Source organism: Thunnus albacares, chromosome 21 (genome assembly GCF_914725855.1).
Source record: "Thunnus albacares chromosome 21, fThuAlb1.1, whole genome shotgun sequence".
Taxonomy (NCBI): domain Eukaryota; kingdom Metazoa; phylum Chordata; class Actinopteri; order Scombriformes; family Scombridae; genus Thunnus; species Thunnus albacares.
Genome location: NC_058126.1, coordinates 10,492,793 through 10,515,053, shown reverse-complemented (window position 1 = coordinate 10,515,053; position 22,261 = coordinate 10,492,793). Strand labels below are relative to the sequence as shown.

General features: G+C 40.3%; 4 protein-coding genes across 6 annotated transcripts in view; 2 read left to right on the top strand and 2 right to left on the bottom strand.

Annotated features, from left to right (window-relative positions):
- The window catches only part of LOC122972334 (collectin-12-like), a 43,950-nt gene extending 39,351 nt beyond the window's left edge, over positions 1-4,599 (bottom strand). Inside the window, exons 1-2 of the mRNA XM_044339333.1 lie at positions 4,329-4,599; positions 2,038-2,088 (exon numbers count right to left, since the gene is read on the bottom strand). Coding sequence (XP_044195268.1) covers positions 2,038-2,088; positions 4,329-4,335 — 58 coding nt within the window. The 5' untranslated portion in view covers positions 4,336-4,599. The remainder of the gene's footprint in view (positions 1-2,037; positions 2,089-4,328) is intronic.
- Positions 4,600-8,020: 3,421 nt separating this feature from the next.
- LOC122972623 (clusterin-like protein 1) lies at positions 8,021-13,240 on the top strand. The gene is made up of 9 exons (XM_044339861.1): positions 8,021-9,481; positions 10,137-10,240; positions 10,332-10,480; positions 10,943-11,113; positions 11,218-11,659; positions 11,749-11,877; positions 11,962-12,176; positions 12,601-12,778; positions 13,037-13,240. The coding sequence occupies exons 2-9, from the start codon at positions 10,150-10,152 to the stop codon at positions 13,045-13,047; spliced, it is 1,386 nt and encodes a 461-aa protein (XP_044195796.1). The 5' UTR covers positions 8,021-9,481; positions 10,137-10,149; the 3' UTR covers positions 13,048-13,240.
- A 938-nt stretch (positions 13,241-14,178) lies between these two features.
- Positions 14,179-17,109, top strand: tyms (thymidylate synthetase). Its single transcript, XM_044339383.1, has 7 exons — positions 14,179-14,522; positions 15,200-15,273; positions 15,550-15,724; positions 16,311-16,412; positions 16,551-16,726; positions 16,816-16,887; positions 16,970-17,109. The coding sequence occupies exons 1-7, from the start codon at positions 14,267-14,269 to the stop codon at positions 17,105-17,107; spliced, it is 993 nt and encodes a 330-aa protein (XP_044195318.1). The 5' UTR covers positions 14,179-14,266; the 3' UTR covers positions 17,108-17,109.
- Positions 17,110-17,369: 260 nt separating this feature from the next.
- Positions 17,370-22,248, bottom strand: enosf1 (enolase superfamily member 1). 3 transcript variants are annotated; one of them, XM_044339381.1, is made up of 15 exons: positions 22,096-22,247; positions 21,889-21,991; positions 20,831-20,946; positions 20,276-20,362; positions 20,134-20,160; positions 19,971-20,043; positions 19,808-19,846; positions 19,535-19,617; positions 19,326-19,448; positions 19,119-19,253; positions 18,994-19,035; positions 18,781-18,910; positions 17,972-18,071; positions 17,796-17,877; positions 17,370-17,711 (listed from the first exon to the last, which is right to left on the bottom strand). In XM_044339381.1, exons 1-15 carry the CDS (start codon positions 22,174-22,176, stop codon positions 17,616-17,618), a joined length of 1,317 nt encoding a protein of 438 aa, XP_044195316.1. In that variant the 5' UTR covers positions 22,177-22,247; the 3' UTR covers positions 17,370-17,615. The 3 variants fall into 3 exon arrangements, 2 of the variants coding, with proteins under 2 accessions (XP_044195316.1, XP_044195317.1); XM_044339382.1 differs by lacking the exons at positions 17,370-17,711; positions 17,796-17,877 and having other exon boundaries at positions 18,006-18,071; positions 18,746-18,910; positions 22,096-22,248; XR_006399734.1 differs by lacking the exons at positions 17,370-17,711; positions 17,796-17,877 and having other exon boundaries at positions 18,056-18,071; positions 18,718-18,910; positions 22,096-22,248.
- Positions 22,249-22,261: the final 13 nt, after the last annotated feature.

Genomic DNA, 22,261 nt, shown 5'->3' with positions numbered 1-22,261 from the left:
GCTGCCATGTCCCTGAGAGGACCAACAGCACTCAGCTCAAGAGTTCAGCAGCACTCTCCTCCTACTCCTCCAAATGTCAAGAGTTCATTTGAATAAAGTTAAAAGTGAGCTGGATTTGGCTCCCCTCCCCACAGCTCTCTAATCTAATCCATGAGCAGGACTCGCACGCGCTCACAGAGTAAGACAAACAGGATGCCTCTACTCGGGTGACTGGGATGAAAGAGATGGTGTTTGAACACAGTTTGAATTCGTCTCTGCTGGTGCTATAGTCCACTACTTCCCCTCTAGCTCTCGTGGACCTCGGGCGAACTGTGTGTGAATGAGTCATACCGCAGCAACACCCTGGATACAGAGACACCGAGGCTCCGGATCGTAAATCAATGTTGAATCAACAGAACCATGATGAAGCACACGCTCGGTCTCCAAGGAGAATAATAATGATGTGTTTGAGTGCATGTGTGACACAGCATATGATCTTCGGTGCCACTTTTTTTTTTTAATATCCAGAAACGATGAGTTCATGCACTTGATGGCAAACATGCTTTCTGACAAAACCAACGAGCAGCGATCGGAGGAATAGGGAAACTGAAAAAGAATGACTAGAGCTGCAACGATCAGTCGATAAGTTGATCAACTTTGATGATTGAAGAAACGTTTTAGTCTTTTTTTAAAGCAAAGATACCAAATATTTACTATTTGCAGCTTCACCAATGTGAGAATTTCATGCTTTTCTTTGTCATACATGATAGTAAACTGAATATCTTTGGGTTTTGGACTGTTGGTCGGACAAAAAAAGATACCTGAAGACGTCAACTTTCTATATATTTTACTACTATATTTACTGACATTTTACAGACAAGACAATAAATCGATTTATCAAAAAAAATGACTGCAAATGTTCATTGTGAAAGAAGTATTTGTGAAGAAGAGGTTGTGCATCATAAAAAAGCATGTATGAAAACAAATATGAGTGATTATCTCATGAGAAAAGACACAGGGAAGTACAAAATGGATTATATTAGAGTTGCCAGGAAAGAAAAAATGAGGCCAAAGATGATATTTTCAAAGGGTCAGTGCACCCACATTGCTAAAAGACATATTTTTTCCCTTCTTCATAGGAAGTATGAGTCATAAGAACTGTGTGCTCAGTAGAAAGTAGATCCAATAGAGAGGTCTGTGGATTATCCAGAGAAATGGGGACACATGTTGCTGTTTGTGTGAAAAACAAAAGTATAACCACCTTCATTGTATTGGGCTGGGAGCAGAAATGTCAAAGATGGATATCTGAAAACTTGGGCAATACAACAAAAACTAGAGGTAAGTGACAAAATGTGTATTTTTTTGGTCATTTAGGTGAAAGTAACAGTGACTAAATGTGGACAAATCTGCTGTGAAATCTTTGAAAAAAGCCCTGATACTTCACCTGACCTACAAGCCAATCACAATGAGGCTTCAAACATTAGTCTTAACACATTGCATGTTTGTGAATACACTTGTACAAACCACATGCATGTGAACTTGCCTGCATGTGTTGCACCACAACAGAGGGATGTATGTTGACTACCCTTTCAGAATGACTAACTCCACATTTTTGAGGTCTGCACATCATGTTTATGTGAGTCAACATGTCTAAGTCACTCAATTTAAGTAGATAAAAGAAAGAGAGAAGAGAGTGTCTGAAAGCTCTTGATCTGGAGAGCTCTTGTCAGCAGTCATTGGTCCCGTGGTGAGCTGGACCTCACAGACTGTCAGTCACATTAAAGTTCAACCCAAACCCTGACCTCAGAGGCAAAATCATGCCCGGCCTAGCCACATATCAGGACAGATGTGTGTTAACTAGATGAATCAATTAGACTAATATGTCCATAGATATCAAGGTGATTCTAGGTAACAACAATAAAGAGCCGAGCCCACACACTTAGCGCCTTTAATTTACAACATTTCATTCTCAAAACAATAAAAATTTTATGATTAGAGCTCCAAGTGTGCCGGCTTTTCTCTCCTTTTAGAAAAAAAAAAGGGTCACTTTTCACTCACCGAACCTCTTGTATCCAAAAGACTGTACTTCCTCCTCGTCTGCAAAGTCGTCTGTGTGACATAATCAGAAACATATGACATAAATAGGTCATACTGTACTGCACGCTTACTGGGGGTGCATTGTGTTTAAAGCAGTTGGTAGGACTCCACAAACAAAATAAAACAGAGGGAAAACACTACAGGGCAGCTGCCACAGAGCCAAGAATTCATAACGTTATCCTTGGAAACAGAGTGGAGGCAGCCAACGAGGCTTATGGAGATAGTAGAGCATGATCTCTAGTAATAAGTGTGTGTGTGTGTGTGTGTGTGTGTGTGTGTGTGTGTGTGTGTGTGTGTGTGTGTGTGATAGGAGGTCCAGAGAACTGTAAAAGCCACAGGCTGCGGTTTCTCTGGGTTGTTGACAGTAAACCCTAATTACACTCTGCCACACTACACTGCAGCAGAGCACAGAAAACATCAGTGGTAATGGTGAACAGATGGGGCCGAGGGGGGCGACATGGGTGAGGGGAGACGGAGGGATGAGCTGAGTGTGTGTTTGTTGGTGAGGGGGGGAGGAGGGAGAGGGGTGGTGGGGGTGGGGGACTAGGGAGGGGGGGGGGTGGCAGGGTTGTGTCAACTGGATTAGTTCTTCTAGAGAGTTATTGTACTTCAGGTTTCTCTTAGAAAATGTCCAGTAAATACAGCTACTTGTAGGAGAGCAAACACAAACACAGCAGTTACTAATAGAAACGATCATTTCTGTTCATCACATGCACTACAGGTGGTGCTTACAGGTCATCCTCAGTCATGCAGGAACCTTTTCTTCACCATGATAAAGTCTTTTTTGGAAGCAGCATCCTGTTGTTTCTTAGACGTCACAAATTCATTAAAGGACAAGTTCACAATTTTTCTTTTCAGTAAGATGCCCACACGAACACTGAAAGAGGTTTTCGTCACTGTACTCATTCTTCCTGTTCCCTTTCAAATGTGCTTTCTGAGGCTTATATGTTGTCAGCAACCATGTACCCTGTTTCTGCTGAATGACTCAAGCTACACAGGTGTGGGCTTGGTTTATAAGCCCACTCGCTGGTAAAAGATCTAGCTGGTAAAAGATCCCTTTAAAATGTGCTTTCTTAGGCTTATATAACCATGTACCCTGTTTCTGCTGAATGACTCAAGCTACACAGGTGTGGGCTTTGTTTATAATTGGATGGGAGACCTCCTGGGAAAACTAAATTGCTGCTAGGACAGGTGTCAGTGGGCCAGTAGGGGGCGGTCTTCCCTCAGGTCCTAATAAAAAAAATCCCAATGCCACAGTGCAGTGATGATGAGATGTTAAACCGAGGTCCTGACTCACTGTGGTCATTAAAGATCCCGTGGCACTTACCGCAAAGAGTAGAGGGGTTCCCCTGTGTCCTGGCAAAATTCCCAGCCTCTCTGGATCTGGCTACCTAATCAGCCCCCAGTGTAATTGGCTCAATGATTCCCTCCCTCTCCACCTCAATGATGTGCGGTGAGCGTTCTGGTGCAGAGACAGCTGCCATGAATCAACCAGGTGAGTGCTACTCATCAGTGGGGGCTGAGTTTGTCCCCTTCACTGTGAAGGACTTTGGGTATCAAGATAAAACACTATTATATGAGGATTCAGAGTTAGTCTTATCAAGTTGATATCTGTCACATTTACAGTCTTTTTAGCATCAAATTACCTCTTTGTGTTTCCCTGTTGAGCTGCAGTGGAAGTATAATAACAAAAAGAAGGACTTTGGCACTAAAAAGACTGTAACGATGAAAGATATCTACTTGATTTAACTCTTTTGGGCAGCTGATGCTTCATATTAGCTTCAGATAAACTTTTAAATACATTTTTGCACATTTTACTTTTGGCCCCCATCACTTACATTATAAGTGCATTATAAAGGATCTTCTAATGGTCAGTATGAACAGGAGGAATGATTACAACAAGAAAAACCTGCTTCAGTGTTCATTTGGGCACCTGACTGTTGTTTTAAGACAGACTTGAAAAAATTGTGAACCTGCCCTTTAAGTTTAATGCCGGATACACAGACTAATTGTGCAAACACGATTCTCTTTTTATTTCCTTCAATGGGATTCAACTATAAGTATTTCACAACCTCTGCACCGCAGTACCTTAATGTCATCCAGATGTGACTCACGGACCACAAAGAAATACGCACAGACTGAATAGAGTTTGCAAAAAAAAAAAAAAAAACTGTACTCTATAAATTTAGATTTTTTGAAAAAAAAGTAAAACAACATGCACTTCACGTATCAGCTGCACGTGTCTTTCGTACCTTTCATGGCGTTTAATGGCTCGTTGAGGACTGTAGAAGAGATGAGGACCCCTGTCACTTTCTGCGCATCTCAGCATCCAGAGCAATGGTGAAAACTCGCTCCACGGTGAACGACGCACACTGATATCAGCAACAAAAGACCTACAAGTGAGTCTTCATGTTGATTGTTCAGTTTAAAATCCCATTGGCTCAGTGAAGTTTTCTGCAGGAGTGATGTGATGAGTGTCGTCCTGCAGCGCTGCGCTGAGCTGAGCTGTCTGTTTAACCTCCGTCAAGTTACACAGAGACACATCACACTTCCGCTGCTGCTCCCAAAATACAACCCTCCTTGTTGCATAATGATGGATGGATGGATGGATGGATAGATAGATACATAGATAGATAGATAGATAAACTCTACTACATTTGTTTGACAGCCATATACAGTACTAGTTATTTTGCAAGTTTAGATAATTATCACAAAATATAACGACTAAATTGTAATGTATTATAATTACACTACCAAGCAATAAAACTTAGCCCAACTTTTGCCAGCTGCAACATTAAAGTGATGCTTATACATCAATACTTACAATCCAATAATATTCTTAAGTACTTAAAAGTATATTTTGATGCTAATTCTGGTACTTTTACATAACAGACACTTTGAATGCACCATATTTACTAATAATATATACAGACGGATGACAAATTAAAGGAAAAACCAGTACAAGTTTGAATGCTTGACCCCTACAGTGAGGGGATCTGGTGGCTCTGTTATGCTTTGGGGGGCATTTTGCTGGCATGGTTTGGGTCCACTTGTCCCCTTAGAGGGAAGAGTCACTGCAAATCAATACAAAGTTGTTCTGAGTGATCAGCTTTATCCTATGATGAAACATTTCTATCCTGATGGGAGTGGTCTCTTCTAGGATGACAATGCCCCGATTCACAGGGCTTGAATCATATTCTATGGACTTAACAGTCACCAGATCTCAACCCAGTTGAACACTTATAGGAGATTTTGGGCCGATGTGTTGGACAGCACTCTCCACCATCATCATCAAAACACCAAATGAGGGAATATTTTTTGAAAGAATGATGTTCATCCCTCCAGAAGAGTTCAGAGACTTGTAGAATCAATGCCAAGGTGCATTAAAGCCTTAATAAGACACTTTATGTTGGTTTTTTCTTCGTCACCCATCTGTATTTCTGTAATGTGGTGCTATCTGAGTAGGTATTTTCACCACTGCGGATTAATAACCGCTTATTGATTTTATTTATGTTTAAAGAAAGAATTCAATTCAATCCAGAGGTCAACAGGAAAAACAATAAAAACATGAACATTAAACAATTAACACAAACATAACAGTGTAAGAAAGAGAGGGACAGTAATTTACTATGACTGTGTGTTTGTTATTGACATAATAAAAAACTGTCTGTGCAAAAAAGCAGAATATAAATAGAAATATGAACACTAATATAGATATGTAAATAAATGAGTGTAAATAAACTATGTGTGTGTATTAACAGAATATACTGTATACTATATGTACAGTTAGCATTTGTTACAGATCTCTATTATTCCACTCTGTATTTCACTGTTCAATCCAACCAATAAAGTCAAATAAAACTAATCCCTTTATGTTGAAGGCTAAAGTGCCATACTTCCGGTATTTTCCCAACTTTCTCTCCAGTTTCTTTTGTTGAGCTTGACACCGTCACCAGTTACCTCTGGCCACACCGCCACAGCTGTCCCAGTGTGTGCGGTGGCGGTCCCGTCCTCTCCCGCTGCAGAGAGGAGGTGCGGGCTGCTTTCATCCCCGCAGTAATCCAGCCGGAGATGAGATTAAGTTACTGGGGGTTGATGGCAATCGCGTCCCCGGGTGAAAATCTGGTACCCATTAGAGATAATTTCAAAGGTTTGGGGTTTGGTGGGGGTGGAGTTGGGGGGTGGGGGCGACACCGAAACGGCGACACTTTTCAGTGCAGTTCCTGTGTTTTTACATATTCACATCTCATTTCCTTTAAAGAGGAAAAATCACTTTCATATTTATGTTATATTCATTTAAGCTCCTTTGGCCTCTCTGTGGCACTCAGTAGGTTAATTATGGTGGTTTGCAGTCGAGCATTTTATCATCTGACTGATCACAAGGATTCCTGTAAAAATGCCTTTACTTTTAAAGCCTTTTTTTTCTATAATTAAGCTGTTAAAAGCTTTATTTCCATAAAACAAGAGAAGAACTGTGCATTTCAAGAACAAGCAACTTGTTAAGAAGAACAATAAGAATACAAATTTACTAGAAATTAATAACTGAATCTTGAAAAAAGACAATAGCTTCACTAAAATCAAGAAAAATGACTCCTGATTCTTGGAGTAAGTAGGTTTGGGAAATAAATTGAGATAATTGGACTTGACTGGCACACTTTAGTCAGTTGTTTGTAATAAAATTAAGTTTTTAAACTCAACTATAGACAAAAATGACTTAATATGATGGATATTTTTGCATTTTTTTTGCTCTGAAGTCTGTGTCAGGCTTAATAAGTTGGCCATTTTCTCTCAGTTTAATAAATAGCATCTCTCTTCACTCCAAGATGACATAGATCTTATTTGTTTACTCTCACTCCATCAGTCATTTCTGTTCTGTTAAACTACTCCCAGTGGCAGGAAAGACTAACCACAATCTATCAAAATCAGACAGTAAGGTTTCCACCAGCAGCCATTTCCGCTTAACTCTTCCAGGTGCAGTGATAATGCCAACAGATCCTGTGTCCGTAATCTCTCGGGCCTGCAGATGCAGATCACTGATCAAAGGCAGAAAACAGCTGCATCCTTCCAGACTAACGAGAAACATCAAAGAAATTAGACAGACCCCCCCTTCTCATCTTAACAGTACAGGTTAGTGTCACAGGCCCTGATGTTAATCTTTTTACACTCGCTCAGTTCAAAACAATTGATTTCCAGGAAAAGATGCAGATAACAGCAACTGTCTGAGCTCTGAAGTCCTCTGAGCTTTGAAAAAAAAAAAAACTCTACACAGATCTGTTTTTCTTCTTTGGTTGGATAACAGCGCCTTCAAACCCAGGCTCAGCGTTAATAGCTCGAGTTTGACCCGTTCCCTCTACATATTAGATTCCAGACAGGCCTCACATGATAAAGCGACTAATTACTTGTTTTCCTAAAGGCTTCAAAATTGTTATTTTACTGTTGGCTATAATTGGAGCAGCAGGCTGGTATTAGGGCTCAGATAGAGAGATCGTGGTGAGCTGATAAAAAGCAGCTGAGGGTCAGGTATCTTACAGCCAGACTCCTGCTGATCCTCATTCATGAGGTTGGGACCTCATTTGCTGGGTCAAGGCTTTCAGCAGAGGGCTCAGATCATCAGAAGGTTGTGAGAGCACACAGGAATTCCACATTTACCACGCCGCCGCCATGTTTAGATATCGTTATAAGAATAATGGCAACTCAGATTATTCTGTAAGGAGAGATAAGCTGGTGGTAGAGGCCCGAAGTGCTGATACAGTATGAAGGATGTTTTAGATTACGTCAGCTACAAGCTTACAAGAAACATTGAAAAGACTCTTGAGGTTTGTTATATTAATAATATTAGAGAAATCTTTTATTAATTTCTGCTGATTTCTCACCTCTTACATAGGTCATATGGACATTTATCAGACATTTTAGAGGGATAGTGAGCTGCCTTACTGTATCTCATTATTCTGTCACGTTGAAAAAACAGATTTAGAAGAGGGTTTATTTATGATTTTATAAAAAAGTAAGTTTTAAGATCGATTAATGTGCTACTTTTTGTACTTTTAGGCATGCTTGTGCTGCAGAGTATTTACCATGGATTACCATATTTATCAAATATAAAGACGAGGAACAAATGAAAAGACAAAGCAAGAAAGAGAGAAACATCGCAAATACAAGACACAAGTGGTCACTGAATGGTTCGATGAGTATAAAAATGATGTGAATCATATGATACGGCCTTCACAGTCCCCAAATCTCAGTCTGGTTGAACACCTGTGGGAGATTTTGGAGCAACGGGTTTGATACCACTGTCATCTAAACACTAAGTGAGGAAATATCTTTAGGAAGGATGGTGTTCATGTAGAATCTCAAGGAGCATTGGAGCAGCTTATAGAGGCCCAACACTGCCGAGACACTTTATATAGTTACTTTAATTTCTCACCCATCTCTACATTAACACACATCTCCTAAACAGGCTGCACATACACCTGAAAATACACTCACAAGTCCAGTCATGGCTTCAGAAAAAAAAAAGGCTGGAGCCTTGAAGCCCATCTGCTATGAATTATATTTCAAATCATAGCCAACTATTTAACAAAACATGTTGCTGCGGGCATTTGTAAGTAATTTGAATGTATTTTGTTACGTTCTCATTTTTAGAGGTAATGCAGTTTCTAGTTATTTTCCATTAAGCTGCATTATCACACAGCAATAATGTAACATTAACGAGAATGTATTTAGATTTGATGTTTCTTGTAATGGAGTGCACAGCTCACACATGTTTTAAAAGTGTTTCATACCATACAGACATGACTGGAAACCAATGGAGGTTGAAAATAGTAAAAAAAAAACCCACCAAAACGTCCAAATACATAAAAACTATGCAGAACACATTAAAAGTGGCACAGTAAACATGATTTGTAGTAACTTGCAAACACTAGTTTTCTCTCCAAGGTTATTCTGTGTTTGCACAGCATGCACGCTTGCATATGTTCATGCCGTCCTCCTGCTCCTGCTCCTGCTGTGGCCTTCAGTGCAGAGCTTAGACCATGCCAGTGTGTGCCAGGTCTCTGCAGGAAGCTAAGGCTTACTGTCAGTCTGATAGAGATTAAAGCATAAAGTTTCACCTGAGGAGGGCTCCGGAGTATGTTAGAGACAATTAAGTGAGATAGACTTGCCAATAATTGAGCATGTTATGTTTACTGTGCATTAAAGCCAATCTTAAGATGATTAGTAGTTATGCTGTGCGCGTAAAGCTTAATAACCAGTAATGCAAACACACTAATAGGATCTGCGCTGCTGAGTAGATCCATAAAAATAGAACAATCCTTCGAAGAAGCGGACGCTCTCTCTCTCTCTCTCTCTCTCACTCTCAGAAGCTTCTGCTCCTGTCCTGGATGCTGATGTTTTCATAGTTCTCAAGGTAAATATCTATTCTGTTTTGCCTTCATAATTCACTGTGCAACAGCGGTTTGTTCAAATGCAACTTTGATTTGTCAGTATCCTGATTTTGGGATACATGCAAGCTGGGGTAGATAACGGTTTGTGTGTTTTCAGTGAAAGTGGTGAAAAGCTTTCTAACAACTTTACTTTATGACATGTTTAATTATTTGTGCAACAAAAATAAGTTCTCTTCCAGTTTGTGCTGACTTTTATTTGCATTATTATTGTATTTTTCTCTCTGTCATTCAATTTTGTTGATAGATATATTGAACAAGAACAACATTTACTCAGGAAAGATTAAAGTAGTAGCTTGCATTTTTGTTAATTCATAATTATTAATTCAATTGCACTGTATTTTGGTCATTTGTCCTTGTTATGTAATGTTATGCCTCAATCCCCGGATGACTAGTCCACTGCAGCAGCTTTAGTTAATGTGGGTTCCTGTTGGTAATCATGTTATTTGGCTTGAGAATTAACATTTGTTCACAGGTCACATTAGTTGCCCTTAACTGTTGTCCTCACTTTTAAGAAGTCTCTAGTTTAAAATGCTTGAGAAATGGTGACACCTTGTGGCGAGTTTAGTAGCATGAGCATGTCTCTCTGTTGCATTAATTAACATGTAAGTTTCTTCACAGAGCTGAAGACAGGATGAGGCGGCTGCTTGTTCAAATTCTCTGCATCACTGACGTCCTGCTCTGCGCTGCAGCCTCTCCTCCACTGAGCGAGGACACGCTGAAAAGTAAATCTAAAAACAATACTTACTGATATTACTAATAACTCAGCAATAAAGTGTTACATAACTTCACCATGTGTGTTTCACTTGTGTGCAGAGCTGTCGGATGCAGGGGAGCAATATGTCAATGAGGAAATTAAGAGAGCTTTACTCGGGGTGAAGCAGGTGAAGGAAACGATGGAGAAAAAAGAAGAGAAGCACAGACATCTCATGGACGCCCTGAGACACAGCAGCGACAAGGCAAAGGTACAAAATGTGCTTTTCTGACATTGACATTGTCCTGATTGACATCTGCAAACCTATACTTACAGTAATCATTGCTGATGTAAGAAACCCACAATGAAAATACCATTAAGTCATCGTGTGTTTTGGTACAATAACTTTTCACACAACATGACTGTTGTAGTTGGGCAGTTACATCTTTACCACATGTTTTTGCCTCATAACGGAAAAGTCTCAAAGAGAAACCTCAAAGCAGACAGTGAATAATGAATGTGGGAGTGGGGCTGGTTTGGGGAGTTGTGGGTGTAGTTTTACTACAGTTGGGATAAATGAACTGTCTGTAGATTCATCTGTTTTCTGTCATTTCAGAGTAAAACATGAGGCTGCATGCCAGGGCCCCAAACCGCATCTTTATCCTTTTTGGCCTATTAAGAGGCAATGTTTGTGTGACAGAAATGAGCTTTTTCTGTTTTGGGGTTCCTTCAGGGGGCGATGCAGCTGGCCAGAGAAACAGAACAGAAACTCAAAGAAGCTGAATGGCAGTGTCAAGATTTAACCAAATCGACCTTTGAGGAGTGTCGCCCTTGTCTTGAAGACACTTGTAAGACTTTCTTCTCCTCAGTGTGTCGACGTGGATTCGCCTCTTTTTCATTCAAGGTTTGACTTCTATCGGTTCTGTAAAAATATCTTCCAAAATGTAAAAGTCAGACTGGTTTTTAACAAGCTCCAAACATGTTGGTCCTGTGAATCTCTCTCTCCAGGTGGAGGAGTTTTTCAGGAAAATGGCGTCCCAGCTGGAAGCAACAGATCATGTTTACAATCAAAACGAGGAGGACGCAGGTGGTGATCAGAACCAGCTTGCGGAGGACAAAGCCGACCTGGAGCTGCTGCAGGCTGACGTGTCGTTCAGCCAGCTGCTGTCAAACATCAGCCTCCTGCACAACCAGAGCGTCCATCTGGTCAAGAAGATGCAAGAGGTGTTCGGACATTCCTTCCTGGCGGCCTTCACGACAGAGCTGCAGCCCAGGCCGCTGTCGGTCTTGCAGAGCGGCTCGAGTGCGGGTTTCTTCAGGACGGTCAGTCTGGATCATATCCTTGATTCAGTGTATGACTTTGGGAAGAACGTGCTGGAGGAATTCAGCACCACAGTAGCTGATGTGTTTGAAGAGATAGAGGAGGCTGAGGAGTATTTTCAGCAACCAGGTAGAAGTATCTGATGTACTATGACGTTAAATATCTAAGTTTGTTCACTTCATTTGCTCTCATCTGTTATTATGTGTTCATCTACAAAGAAACAGGATCGTATTCTGCTTTCGGACAGTCCCAGAGCAGACATCTGTGCAGACGACTGCGCAGGCAAGCATCAGAGTGCTGGCAGCTCCAAAGCTTGTGCCAGACATGTGAGGATTATCTGTTGAAAGGTAAATCACTTGTTCAGTTTTTCAGTCCCTGATGTCACCGTACACGCCTTCCCTATGTGTAAATCTTATGTGTATCACTTACAGAGTGTCCGAGTGTCCAGCAGTTGCACTCTGAGATGGAGGAGATGTACATGCTGCTAAACGCCTCCCGTCAGCAGTATGACGACAGGCTGCAGTTGGTCCAGAAACACACGGCAGACACACAGAGGTGGCTCAGCAATGTGGATGACAAGTACGGATGGGTCAGCCAGCTGTTCAACAGCACGGAGGGCCCACACGACATCTTCCGTGTGATCACGGTACTGCTGCAGTGATTTCAGTTTATTTTAATAAATTTAATTTGGGAAGTTGTTACCATGGTTGCCAAATATATGTAAATAAAGGATTATTGTTCATCCTACCTGCAACAACACTTGAATTTCTTAGCTTCATAAAGTAATTAGTCTTTGCTTAAGTGCGTTCAAAATAATCCTAATTGAATTCTGTCATAGATAATAGACTTGATCCTTTACATGAATGAACAATCCTGTTTATTGAATGTTTTCCAAGATAGAATTAGAAAATATATGATTATTTTTGGCTGGCAAGGATCTTGTTTGGTAGGAATTTTTTTTTTAGCTTAACAGCCTTTGACAGGTGAGCCAGAAAGTTGCATTTTTTATTTTTCATCATATTGTCATCTACATTTTCATTACGTGCTGATGTGGTTTCCCAATTTTCCAGGTGAATCCACAGCAGATACAGAGTAACACACCTAAAGCTGACAGCAGCGTGGTCGTGACCATACTGGACTCTGCCCCAATAACTGTCTTGGTCCCGGCAGATCTGGAGGTGGATGACCCCATTTTCATGCAATATGTAGCCCAGGAGGCTCTGACGCTCCATAAACAGCAGATAAGAGGTACTGATTCAGGCAGTATTGTGGTTTAGTGCATTAATTGTTTACACCACAACAAATCCCATAACATTTCTTCAGTATAAGCCCCTATTTTCTGTAGCATTGTGTTAAAAGATTAAATGGATCCATATACAATGTAGCATTTGGGAATATTGAAGTTTACTGGCTTAGACCAAGTCAACTATTTGTACACATTTATCACTTTAAATTGTGGTAAATTGTTTGTCTTTAAAAACTATTTTATGTTTTCTCTCCACACAGGAATGCAGTAACTTGAATATTTCAGCACCTTGACCTTCAGACGCTGAATAAGACTCTCCTCCGGTTACAGAAATACTTAAAATCACCTTTGTAAAACTTGAAAATGCACTTTATAGATGTCTAAACCTACACATGCTCAGGGCTTTTTGTTCATATATGTTAATTTTTAGAGTTTATTAATAAAAATGTACACTTTGCTCTTGACATTCATTTGTTGCTTATTTTTGTCACAAATCATCATAACTATGCATGATGTGTCCAGTGTAATAACTTTCTTAATTAAGAGTTTTTCTCAAGGTTTAGAGTTTCTTCAGGTTTTGGAAAACAATCTGTATTTATAGTTGTGCAAAACAAAACCTCAACTTTCTAATATAGTAATATTGTCTTTACAATCTTTTTGCAGAAGACTAAGTTTTAATATCTTGCAAAATATGACTTGCACAAATGTAGATTTTATTGATCACCTCCTCTTTGAAGCATTTAAAATTAAATATCTATCTTTCTAAATTTTAAGTAGCCCCCTTTACCAAGACACTTAATGGTCAAATTCACAATTTTTCAAGTCTGTCTTAAAACAACAGTCAGGTGTCCATATGAACACTGAAAGAGGTTTTCCTCGCTGTAATCATTCCTCCTGTTCATTCTGGCTGTTAAAAGATCCCCTTCAAATGTACTTTCAGTGTAAGTTATGGGGACCAAAATCCACAGTGTGTCCACACAGTCATTATGTGCAAAAATGCTTTTAAAAATTGGTCTGAAGCTTATACGAGGCGTCAGCAGTCTGAGTTAGTCATATCAAATGGATATCTGTCACATTTACAGTCTTTTTAGCATCAAATTACCTCTTTGTGTTTCCCTGTTGAGCTGCAGTGGAAGTATAGTAACAAAAAGAAGGACTTTGGCACTAAAAAGACTGTAACTTTGAAAGATATCTACTTGATTTGACTCATTAGGGCGGCTGAAGCTTCATTTAAACTTATAATGAGTTGATTCTCTCTTCTTGTAGCAGGAATGTTACTCAGTTATACTTTACGAAACTACTCGTATTCAGAGGTTTTGTATAAAGGTTTTTTTTTTTAAAAAAAGGAACCGGAAGCGTTTTCGGATCGCTATTGGCTGTTGACGCTCAGACGTGGCATGTTTACCCGCGAAATTTCAGTGCTGAAACCGCCAACAAACAGTTGCCCGGTGAGTTCAGCTTTAAAAACAGCTACACTTTCATCCACAAAAATGCCCGCCACCTCAGAAATACACACCGAGGAGCTGCTCCGACAGGACGGCGGTGAGAAGCAGAAGGAGATGCAGGTGGTGGTGGCGGCGGCGGAGGAGGAAAAGAGGAAGAAGAGTACGTTTGGTCTCTTTTGTGATGAACGCGGGTATCTGGATCAGATTGAATTCATCCTGCAGAACGGTCGCTCAAAGGGGGACCGCACCGGGACCGGAGTCCTGTCTGTGTTCGGTTCTCAGGCCAGATACAGCCTCCGAGGTGAGCAGCTGCATGTAATGTGTATTTATCTGTTGTTCGAGTGATTGTGACAGAATTATTCAGGCCCTTTATTGAAGTAAAAGTGGGAAAACCACCATGTAAAAATACTCAAATTAAAGTAAAAGTTGTGCATTCAGAATTTTTCTTAAAGGACTAGGTCTTAAAACAACAGTCAGGTGTCCAAATGAACACTGATACGTTTCTTTGTTGTTGTTGTAATCCTTCCTCCTATTCATACTGACTATTACATCCCTTCAAAATCCGCAGCCCTCCTTCTGTGCAAAAATGTATTTAAAAGTTTATCTGAAGCTAATATGAAGCTTCAGTCGTCCAAATGAGTAAAATCAAGTGGATATCTTTCAACGTTACAGTCTTTTTAATGCCAAAGTTCCTCTTTTTGTTACTATACTCCCACTGCAGCTCAACAGGGAAACACAAAGAGGTAATTTGATGCTAAAAAAGACTGTAAATGTGACAGATATCCACTTGATATGACTGCTGAAGCCTCATATAAGCTTCATCATAGCCAGTATGAAGGAGGAAAACCTCTTTCAGTGTTGATCTGGGGCACCTGTCTGTTGTTTTAAGGAAGTGTACCGTTAAAAAAAAAAAAGTGTTGTGATGTGATGCGTGTGTGAAAGCAGCTGTCGCTCTGCTGATAACCTCTTCCCGTTTAGATCAGTTTCCTTTGCTGACGACCAAGAGAGTGTTTTGGAGAGGAATCCTTGAAGAGTTGCTTTGGTTCATCAAGGTGAGGCTGATGAGAAAAGATTTACTTCTGTTGTTTTTGTTTAAGGGTCATGTTCCGACTTTCCTCTTTTGTCATCCATGTAGTTTTTGGTAGTAGTCACATGTAGTCACAAACATACTTTGTTTTGGGCATCTAAAACATAAACTACTTGCATAACTGCATACCACAAACTAGGTGAGGAAAAAAATGTCTTTTGTAATTTGGGTGGACTGACCCTTTAAGTCAACATGCAGCTTTTTGTTTTGAAATGCTCTGATGATCTTTAATTCGTCTCAGGGATCAACAAATGCCAAGGAGCTCTCGGAGAAAGGGGTGAAGATCTGGGATGCCAACGGCTCCCGGGACTTCCTGGACAAGAGCGGGTTCACAGACAGAGAGGAGGGCGACCTTGGACCCGTGTACGGTTTCCAGTGGAGGCACTTTGGCGCTGAGTACACAAACATGCATGCAGGTATTTTATTATCACAATCACATCCAGTCTTTTTGTGTTTAGGGAGCTACACATCATTTACAATCACACATTCCCCTTTTTTGAAGGTTTCCACACTTTTCTCTTTTTTGTACATATTATTTTTGACTTCAGCACAATTTGTAATTTTCTGCAAGGCTCCAGTAGTTTAAATAGAGCTTAAAAGTGACAGCAAAATTAAGATCAGATGGATATTAAGATGTAGTTAAAGAAACAAATCACAGAAATACGACAGAGAATGCCTCTATAGCCACAGTAAAAGAGGTCAGTGTGTTTTATAATAGACTTTATGGCCAGAGGGAAAGATTTTTGGTACATTTTGAGAAACTTAATGTGCTCATTTGGAAATGCTGCCCACACAACCACACAAAGTTAAGTGGATGCCTTTTTGTAACAACATGGAAAACTCCTTTTTTTTTTTTTAAAGACTAAAACCATTGAGATACACAAAAACAATGAAACAGCTACAATTCCTTTGTTTTGCAACCCTAAACAGGATCACATTTGGTATGCAGCTATACACACAGAACATAAACGATCATTCTCCCCCCCCCACTTCCTTCAACAGATTACACAGGACAAGGTGTCGACCAGCTGCAGAAAGTCATCGACACCATCAAGAGGAACCCAGAGGACAGACGGATCATCATGTGCGCCTGGAATCCCAAAGGTGCAGCAGATGGCGGAAATTAAACCTGAGTTGAACCATTTAACGCTGCTCTCTAAACTACCCTCTTTTAAAATCTGATTTAATGATGTACTATTTAATTAAATTTTAAAAGTTTTGCTCGCTCCTGTGTTGTCGCAGACCTGCCCTACATGGCTCTGCCGCCCTGCCACGCCCTCTGTCAGTTCTACGTGTGCGACGGTGAGCTGTCGTGTCAGCTGTACCAGCGCTCGGGCGATATGGGCCTCGGAGTGCCTTTCAACATCGCCAGCTATGCACTGCTCACATACATGATCGCACACATCACAGGACTCAAGGTGAGGGCTCTTGTCAAAACTCTTTTGATAATCTGTACATCAGTTGTGGTTCATTAAATCACCTGTTGTGCTTTTTTTTTTTTCTTCAGCCTGGAGACTTTGTTCACACCCTGGGAGACGCTCACATCTACAACAACCACATTAAACCTCTCGAAGAACAGGTAGGTTCGTTTTTAAAGAAGGTTTTTAACCTCCTTGTTTTCTGCTTGATTTTCAACTTACATAAACTTTCTCAACGTGCAGCGCCAGAGAGAGATCCGACCCTTCCCCAAGCTGAAGATCCTGAGAAAAGTGGAGAGTATCGATGATTTCCGTGCAGAGGACTTTGAAATCTGCGACTACAACCCGCATCCCCCCATCAAGATGCAGATGGCTGTGTGAAAGCCAACATTGAAGATGCATAAATATGAAGCCTTAGCAAATCTGTCACACTCCACTTATGAAGTATTTTTGCTTCACTTTGCTTCTCACTTACACACTTTCACTTTTTAACAAAGCCACACTTGAAAACCTGTTCACCCAAATTACAAAACAGGGGTGAATTTTTTTGTGATTTGGGTGTTGTTTTTTTCTACTTTAAAACAACTTTTTTTACTTTTTGTAGTTGTTGAAGGTCCGAAATCAGTCATCAGTCATCAATCATCTTATTGTGTAAATAAAGAAACTTTGTAACTTTGATTTGTACAAAAATGTTATTGACATGTCTGGAAACCGAGTGTAGCAATTAAGAGGTTCAATTCCAAAATCGGAAATTGAAACGGTGAACAGTGTTAAATGCAGTTTTCCTAATGCAATTACGACTTGATTTATTAGTGTGATGATGGGATTTTCACTGAATTTAATCCCGTCTCATTTCACATCTTTAGATGAACTGTTGAAGACGAAGTCCTCATTTCTTCATGTGTAACAGCTTCCATTCGTCTCCTTCAGGGTATCTGTGTCTCTGCACTGACGATTCCAGCATCTCGCAAGAATATCCCGGATCCTGAAAACGATTATAAAGACAATTTCCTCTGACAGTAATTGATTTAATCTGAATTACACAAGGTTTGATTTTTTTCAGTCTTACCTTTGGGGGCATGTAGTGGGCGTCATGAATCTCCACAGGACAAGTGAAGTGTTCATGGAGGTGGTCTACGTATTCACACATTCTGAAACAAATAATAATGTGGTATTGTGTCTAATATTCTAATCAGCTACAGTCAAGAGCTCAAAACTGGCAACAAAAACAAACCCTGCTGTTACCGGTTACTGAGGTCCGCAGACACACAGATGTAGTCGAACAGAATCAGATGCTGGACGAGCTCACAGAGACCGACTCCTCCAGCGTGAGGACAAACAGGCACTAGAGAAAAAGAAACAGCGCGGTGTGTATCATCACCATGTTTTAATAATTTGGGGAATATTAATGCTATGGAGGCACAAAACTGACAAAAAGCAGTAAAAAGTTAATGGACGTGTCAAAAATATAAGTGATTGATGCCAACCAATCAATGTCAGATGATGTCACATTGATTATTAATGCTAAATAAGGAAAAAGTTAAGTTATACATAACTATAACTACTAATCTGTTGGTGAATTTAAAACTATTTTACTCTTGTTTTTATCTTTTACTTTTTATTTTTTTTATTTTTCAGCTCCTTAGTTTTCCTATTTTTGGTCTTAGCACAAGTTTTTAACTTTTATCTATTTCTAATTCATCTATTCCGTGTATACCCAGGGCTGGGGTTGGTCCGAAATGAGAAATGTAGCATGAAAATAGACTTGTGCTAAGACCCTCAAAAAAAACTGAGGAGTCGACTCATGACAGATAAACAGAAATATAGATTATGTTTTGAATCACTGGAGGTAAAGTAAAACAAATCATTTTACACTCAAGTTATATTTTTGATTTATCTGACTTTTTACTCCCTTTTGTCACTTTCGAGGCTCCATACAAAAAAAAAACAACTTTATATTGTCGCTTTCGGGACTCCATATAAAAGTAAACCTTTATGTTGTCACTTTCCGTATGTTACCCTTTGCGTGACCGTTGTTATGCCTCAACTTTTACCCTGGAACTTGTGGGCCATCAGCAGCACAGCAAGGTTCTCGTTGACGCTGCCCAGCCGACAGCTGTCTATTTGGACAAACTGCAGGGCCGAGGCCTGGAGAAATTGCTTAAACATCACCCTGTTGTGACACTGAAGAGGAAACAGTCACTTAAGTAGAAATTATTATTTCATCAGCCTGTGATATTTCTGGCAGAATAAACACGACCTCTGACCTGCTCGCCTGTTGCCACCCCGATCCCGAGAGGAGCCAAAGCCTGCAACAACAAGGCCAAACATCTTTTTAACAGTCTTTACACTGAGGCAGACATATGAGCAAAAGAACGGGAAGATAAAACACCTTGGAAATAGCCGCGTGACCCAGGATGTCATCTGGAGACGTGGGTTCCTCGATCCAAAGAGGTTTGAACTCCGCCAGGCTGGACACCCAGCTGATAGCCTCGGCTACATCCCATCTCTGGTTGGCATCAATCATCTGACACAAAAACACTTCAGTCAGCTGTTCTCTAATGTAAATAACAATAGTTTGGCGCGTAAACAACCTTACCAGAGTGTTACTGGGTCCAATCATTTGCCTTATGAGACGACACCTGCGTATGTCGTCCTCTAGATCAGCGCCAACCTTCACCTTAAACCTGGTCCAACCGCTTTTAAGTGCATCTGTGCAGAGCTTCAGAAACACACAGCCGTCACTGTTATTTAAAAAAAAGATTATTTCCAAATTGAGAAATGGCATGTGTTTTATACCACAGAGACCTGTTTGAGCTGCTGGTCTGGGTATCCGAGCCAAGCGCAGGAGGTGGTGTAAGCAGGATAACCCTCTTTCAGCATCTGATCCTCTGGCAGGAAGAAAGAAACAGTCCACGCAGATAATAAATACTTGACAAGTGCGCTTTAATAGAGAAATCGTGGAGGTGTAGGGCCCTTTTATGCAAGCTAAAAGCACTCCTGTTAGTTTCTAAAGAGGCAATTTCGTTCCACAAAATCCCATCCAGCCATGTAATTAATGACTCTTTTTAGCGCCCTCACCTCTCTGCTGCTTGCCCTTCTGTGCTTTCACGAGTATGTCTGAATGAGAAAAGAGAAGCAAAAATAGTGTGTTGCTTTGACAGCTGCACTCAGGAGGCAGGAATCTCTTTTTTTTTTTTCCAACTGTACCGTGCACATATTATATGTTATAAACCAATCTCACCTAGAGCTTCCTGCTCCGTTAGCACATCGGTGATGTATCTGAAGTCAATGCATGAAACGATCTTCTTCGGATCCTGAATAAACACACACACAAGACACAATATTTCCCTTCTGATCACATCCAGGACACAAATTCATACTCATCTAAATTTCCTGTGACTCACCATGTCAGCGAGAAGCTTCCACAGCGGCTACAGAAAAAAAGAAATAATAATAATAACGATGACAACAGGCTGTGAGTCATATAGGGTCATGCTCATAAAGGGAACGGTGGTTTGCTTGTAATGCCTCATTGATTGGTCACACCTTGCCCTCCGCCCTCGCCCACAGGTCCCACACAGCGTTCAGGACCGCAGCGGTGGCCAGGTGGATCACTCCTTTCTCCGGGCCGAGCTGTCTCAAGACAAGACGACAACTTAAATAGAAAAAGCGCTGAAACCGAAGGGGATCGCACAAAAAGAGGCAGAAAGTGGAAAAACAACAGAAAAATTAAGTATTTAATGGATATAAAGATGTAGGAAAATAAATGAAATAACAGAAATAAGAGATAAAAAAGCTACAATAAAAGTGATTAGTGTGTTAAAATTGAATTTGAAGCCATGGAGAAAGATTTTAGGCAAATTTTGTTACCAATCTGAGTCTGAATCTAGGTCAGGCTTTTCCCCTTCAGCTTACAGTACGTGTTTTGTCTTAAAAAAAAGTACTTTGTAAAATCCATGAAAGGATCTCATTATGTTTGAAAAGTACTGCAAGGTGCTGCACAAAAAAGGGATACTGTTATTAGAAGCAGGGAGGATGAAGAGAAGTTCAGTGTTACCTGCTTCACATTATGTGTATCACTGGTGGTGTGTTCGCTCTTACCCATCTCATCTGGCCATCACTGGTCAAGAGGCGGTAAAATCCACGGAAGTCGCTCACAATCTCCTGCAAAGTTTTTCCTATAACCAGTCCTGCCAGAGCCTCCACAGCACACACCACTGACGGGTTACACACAACAAATATCAGCCCCTTTAAGAGGACAGAAGCTCGTCATTTAACCAAACCTCATTTAGAATTTGTACCGCAGTAGGGCTGCAACTGCAACTGTCAATGAATCTGCCAATTATTTTCTTTTTTTTGATCTACAAAAACATCAGAAAATGATGAAAAACGGCGATCACAATATCCTTGACCACATTAGTCCAATGTCTCCAATGTTTAACTTACAATCATGTAAGACCAAGAAAAGCAGAAAATTCTCGATTTTCTCATTTATGATAACCTGGATTCATCAAATATTTGCTTTAAAAATGGATTAAACGATTGATTATCAAAAAAGCTCATTTTCTGATTAATCATTGCAGCTCTACATCAGATATTTACTAGAGTTGATGTATTGCTTTGTGTTTAACCAGCATTACCACAAGATGGCAGTATAAGGTTCAACTTTGTACATAAGAAATTGAGTAACGAAATGATACCTTCAAGTGACGTGGGAAACATGATAAATATTCTGACACCTGAATGCAACATCATTGTTAAGTAAGTATTTTGGCATTTTGGGTCTTATTTTAGTCTGTGTGTGTGTCGTTTTGTTTTGAGTGTGCCAGCTATGATTTATTTGTGTTTAATAAAATATCTGTATAATTAAAAGATTATTTTAATAATAGAATATACCTTTTTTGGCATAACGGGTAATTGTGTTTATATAATATATCATAAGAGCACACCTGGTTTTGGTCTGATTTACAAATAAAATCTTTGTAATCAGTATAAAGTTGTATTTACACCATGGAAAGTCTAGAATCTGACTTTTAGAGGAGCACCTGAAGGTAGCAGTAACGTTGAGACCAGAGGTTGGTCTGGTGTGGCTGACATGGTCGTAAAGCCACATATTGTTGTGTTTCTGCAGTGCATTGACTACAGATTATAAATCTTACCAATCTCTGTGCCTTTTCCCAAAGTGAACGTGAGGCCGAAACCTTTCAGGCCGCGATCCGTGTCGAGAGTCACATACGCGGCTGAATAATCGGGGTCGGTGTGCTGCAGGGTGGACAGAAGTAGCTCAAACTTTCACCCATAAATATAAAAAAGTGAGAATAATAACTGCATGCAGAACCTTGGACACTGTCTAGAAACATGCTTACCATCGCGTCTGATCCGTGTTGCTCCAAAGATGTTGGGAATCTCACATCTCTCACTGTCAAATTAATAATTTTGTGCAACATTTTGTCTCTGAATGCGTTTATCTTGTGTGTATTTCCTCTGAAGTGTGCTCAAGATGATCCCACCCACTCCGACCTGCCATTGGTT

Coding starts and splice junctions, on each gene's coding strand:
- tyms (XM_044339383.1), top strand. CDS start 14,267: ATGCCCGCCACCTCAGAAATACACACCGAGGAGCTGCTCCGACAGGAC. Junction 14,523..15,199: donor GGCCAGATACAGCCTCCGAG/GTGAGCAGCTGC, acceptor CTTCCCGTTTAG/ATCAGTTTCCTTTGCTGACG. Junction 16,413..16,550: donor GTGCGCCTGGAATCCCAAAG/GTGCAGCAGATG, acceptor GTGTTGTCGCAG/ACCTGCCCTACATGGCTCTG.
- enosf1 (XM_044339381.1), bottom strand. CDS start 22,176: ATGTTGCACAAAATTATTAATTTGACAGTGAGAGATGTGAGATTCCCA. Junction 20,363..20,830: donor GTGATGGCCAGATGAGATGG/GTAAGAGCGAAC, acceptor GTCTTGAGACAG/CTCGGCCCGGAGAAAGGAGT. Junction 20,044..20,133: donor GGAAGCTTCTCGCTGACATG/GTGAGTCACAGG, acceptor GTGTTTATTCAG/GATCCGAAGAAGATCGTTTC.
- LOC122972623 (XM_044339861.1), top strand. CDS start 10,150: ATGAGGCGGCTGCTTGTTCAAATTCTCTGCATCACTGACGTCCTGCTC. Junction 11,878..11,961: donor TGAGGATTATCTGTTGAAAG/GTAAATCACTTG, acceptor TATCACTTACAG/AGTGTCCGAGTGTCCAGCAG. Junction 12,177..12,600: donor ACATCTTCCGTGTGATCACG/GTACTGCTGCAG, acceptor CCAATTTTCCAG/GTGAATCCACAGCAGATACA.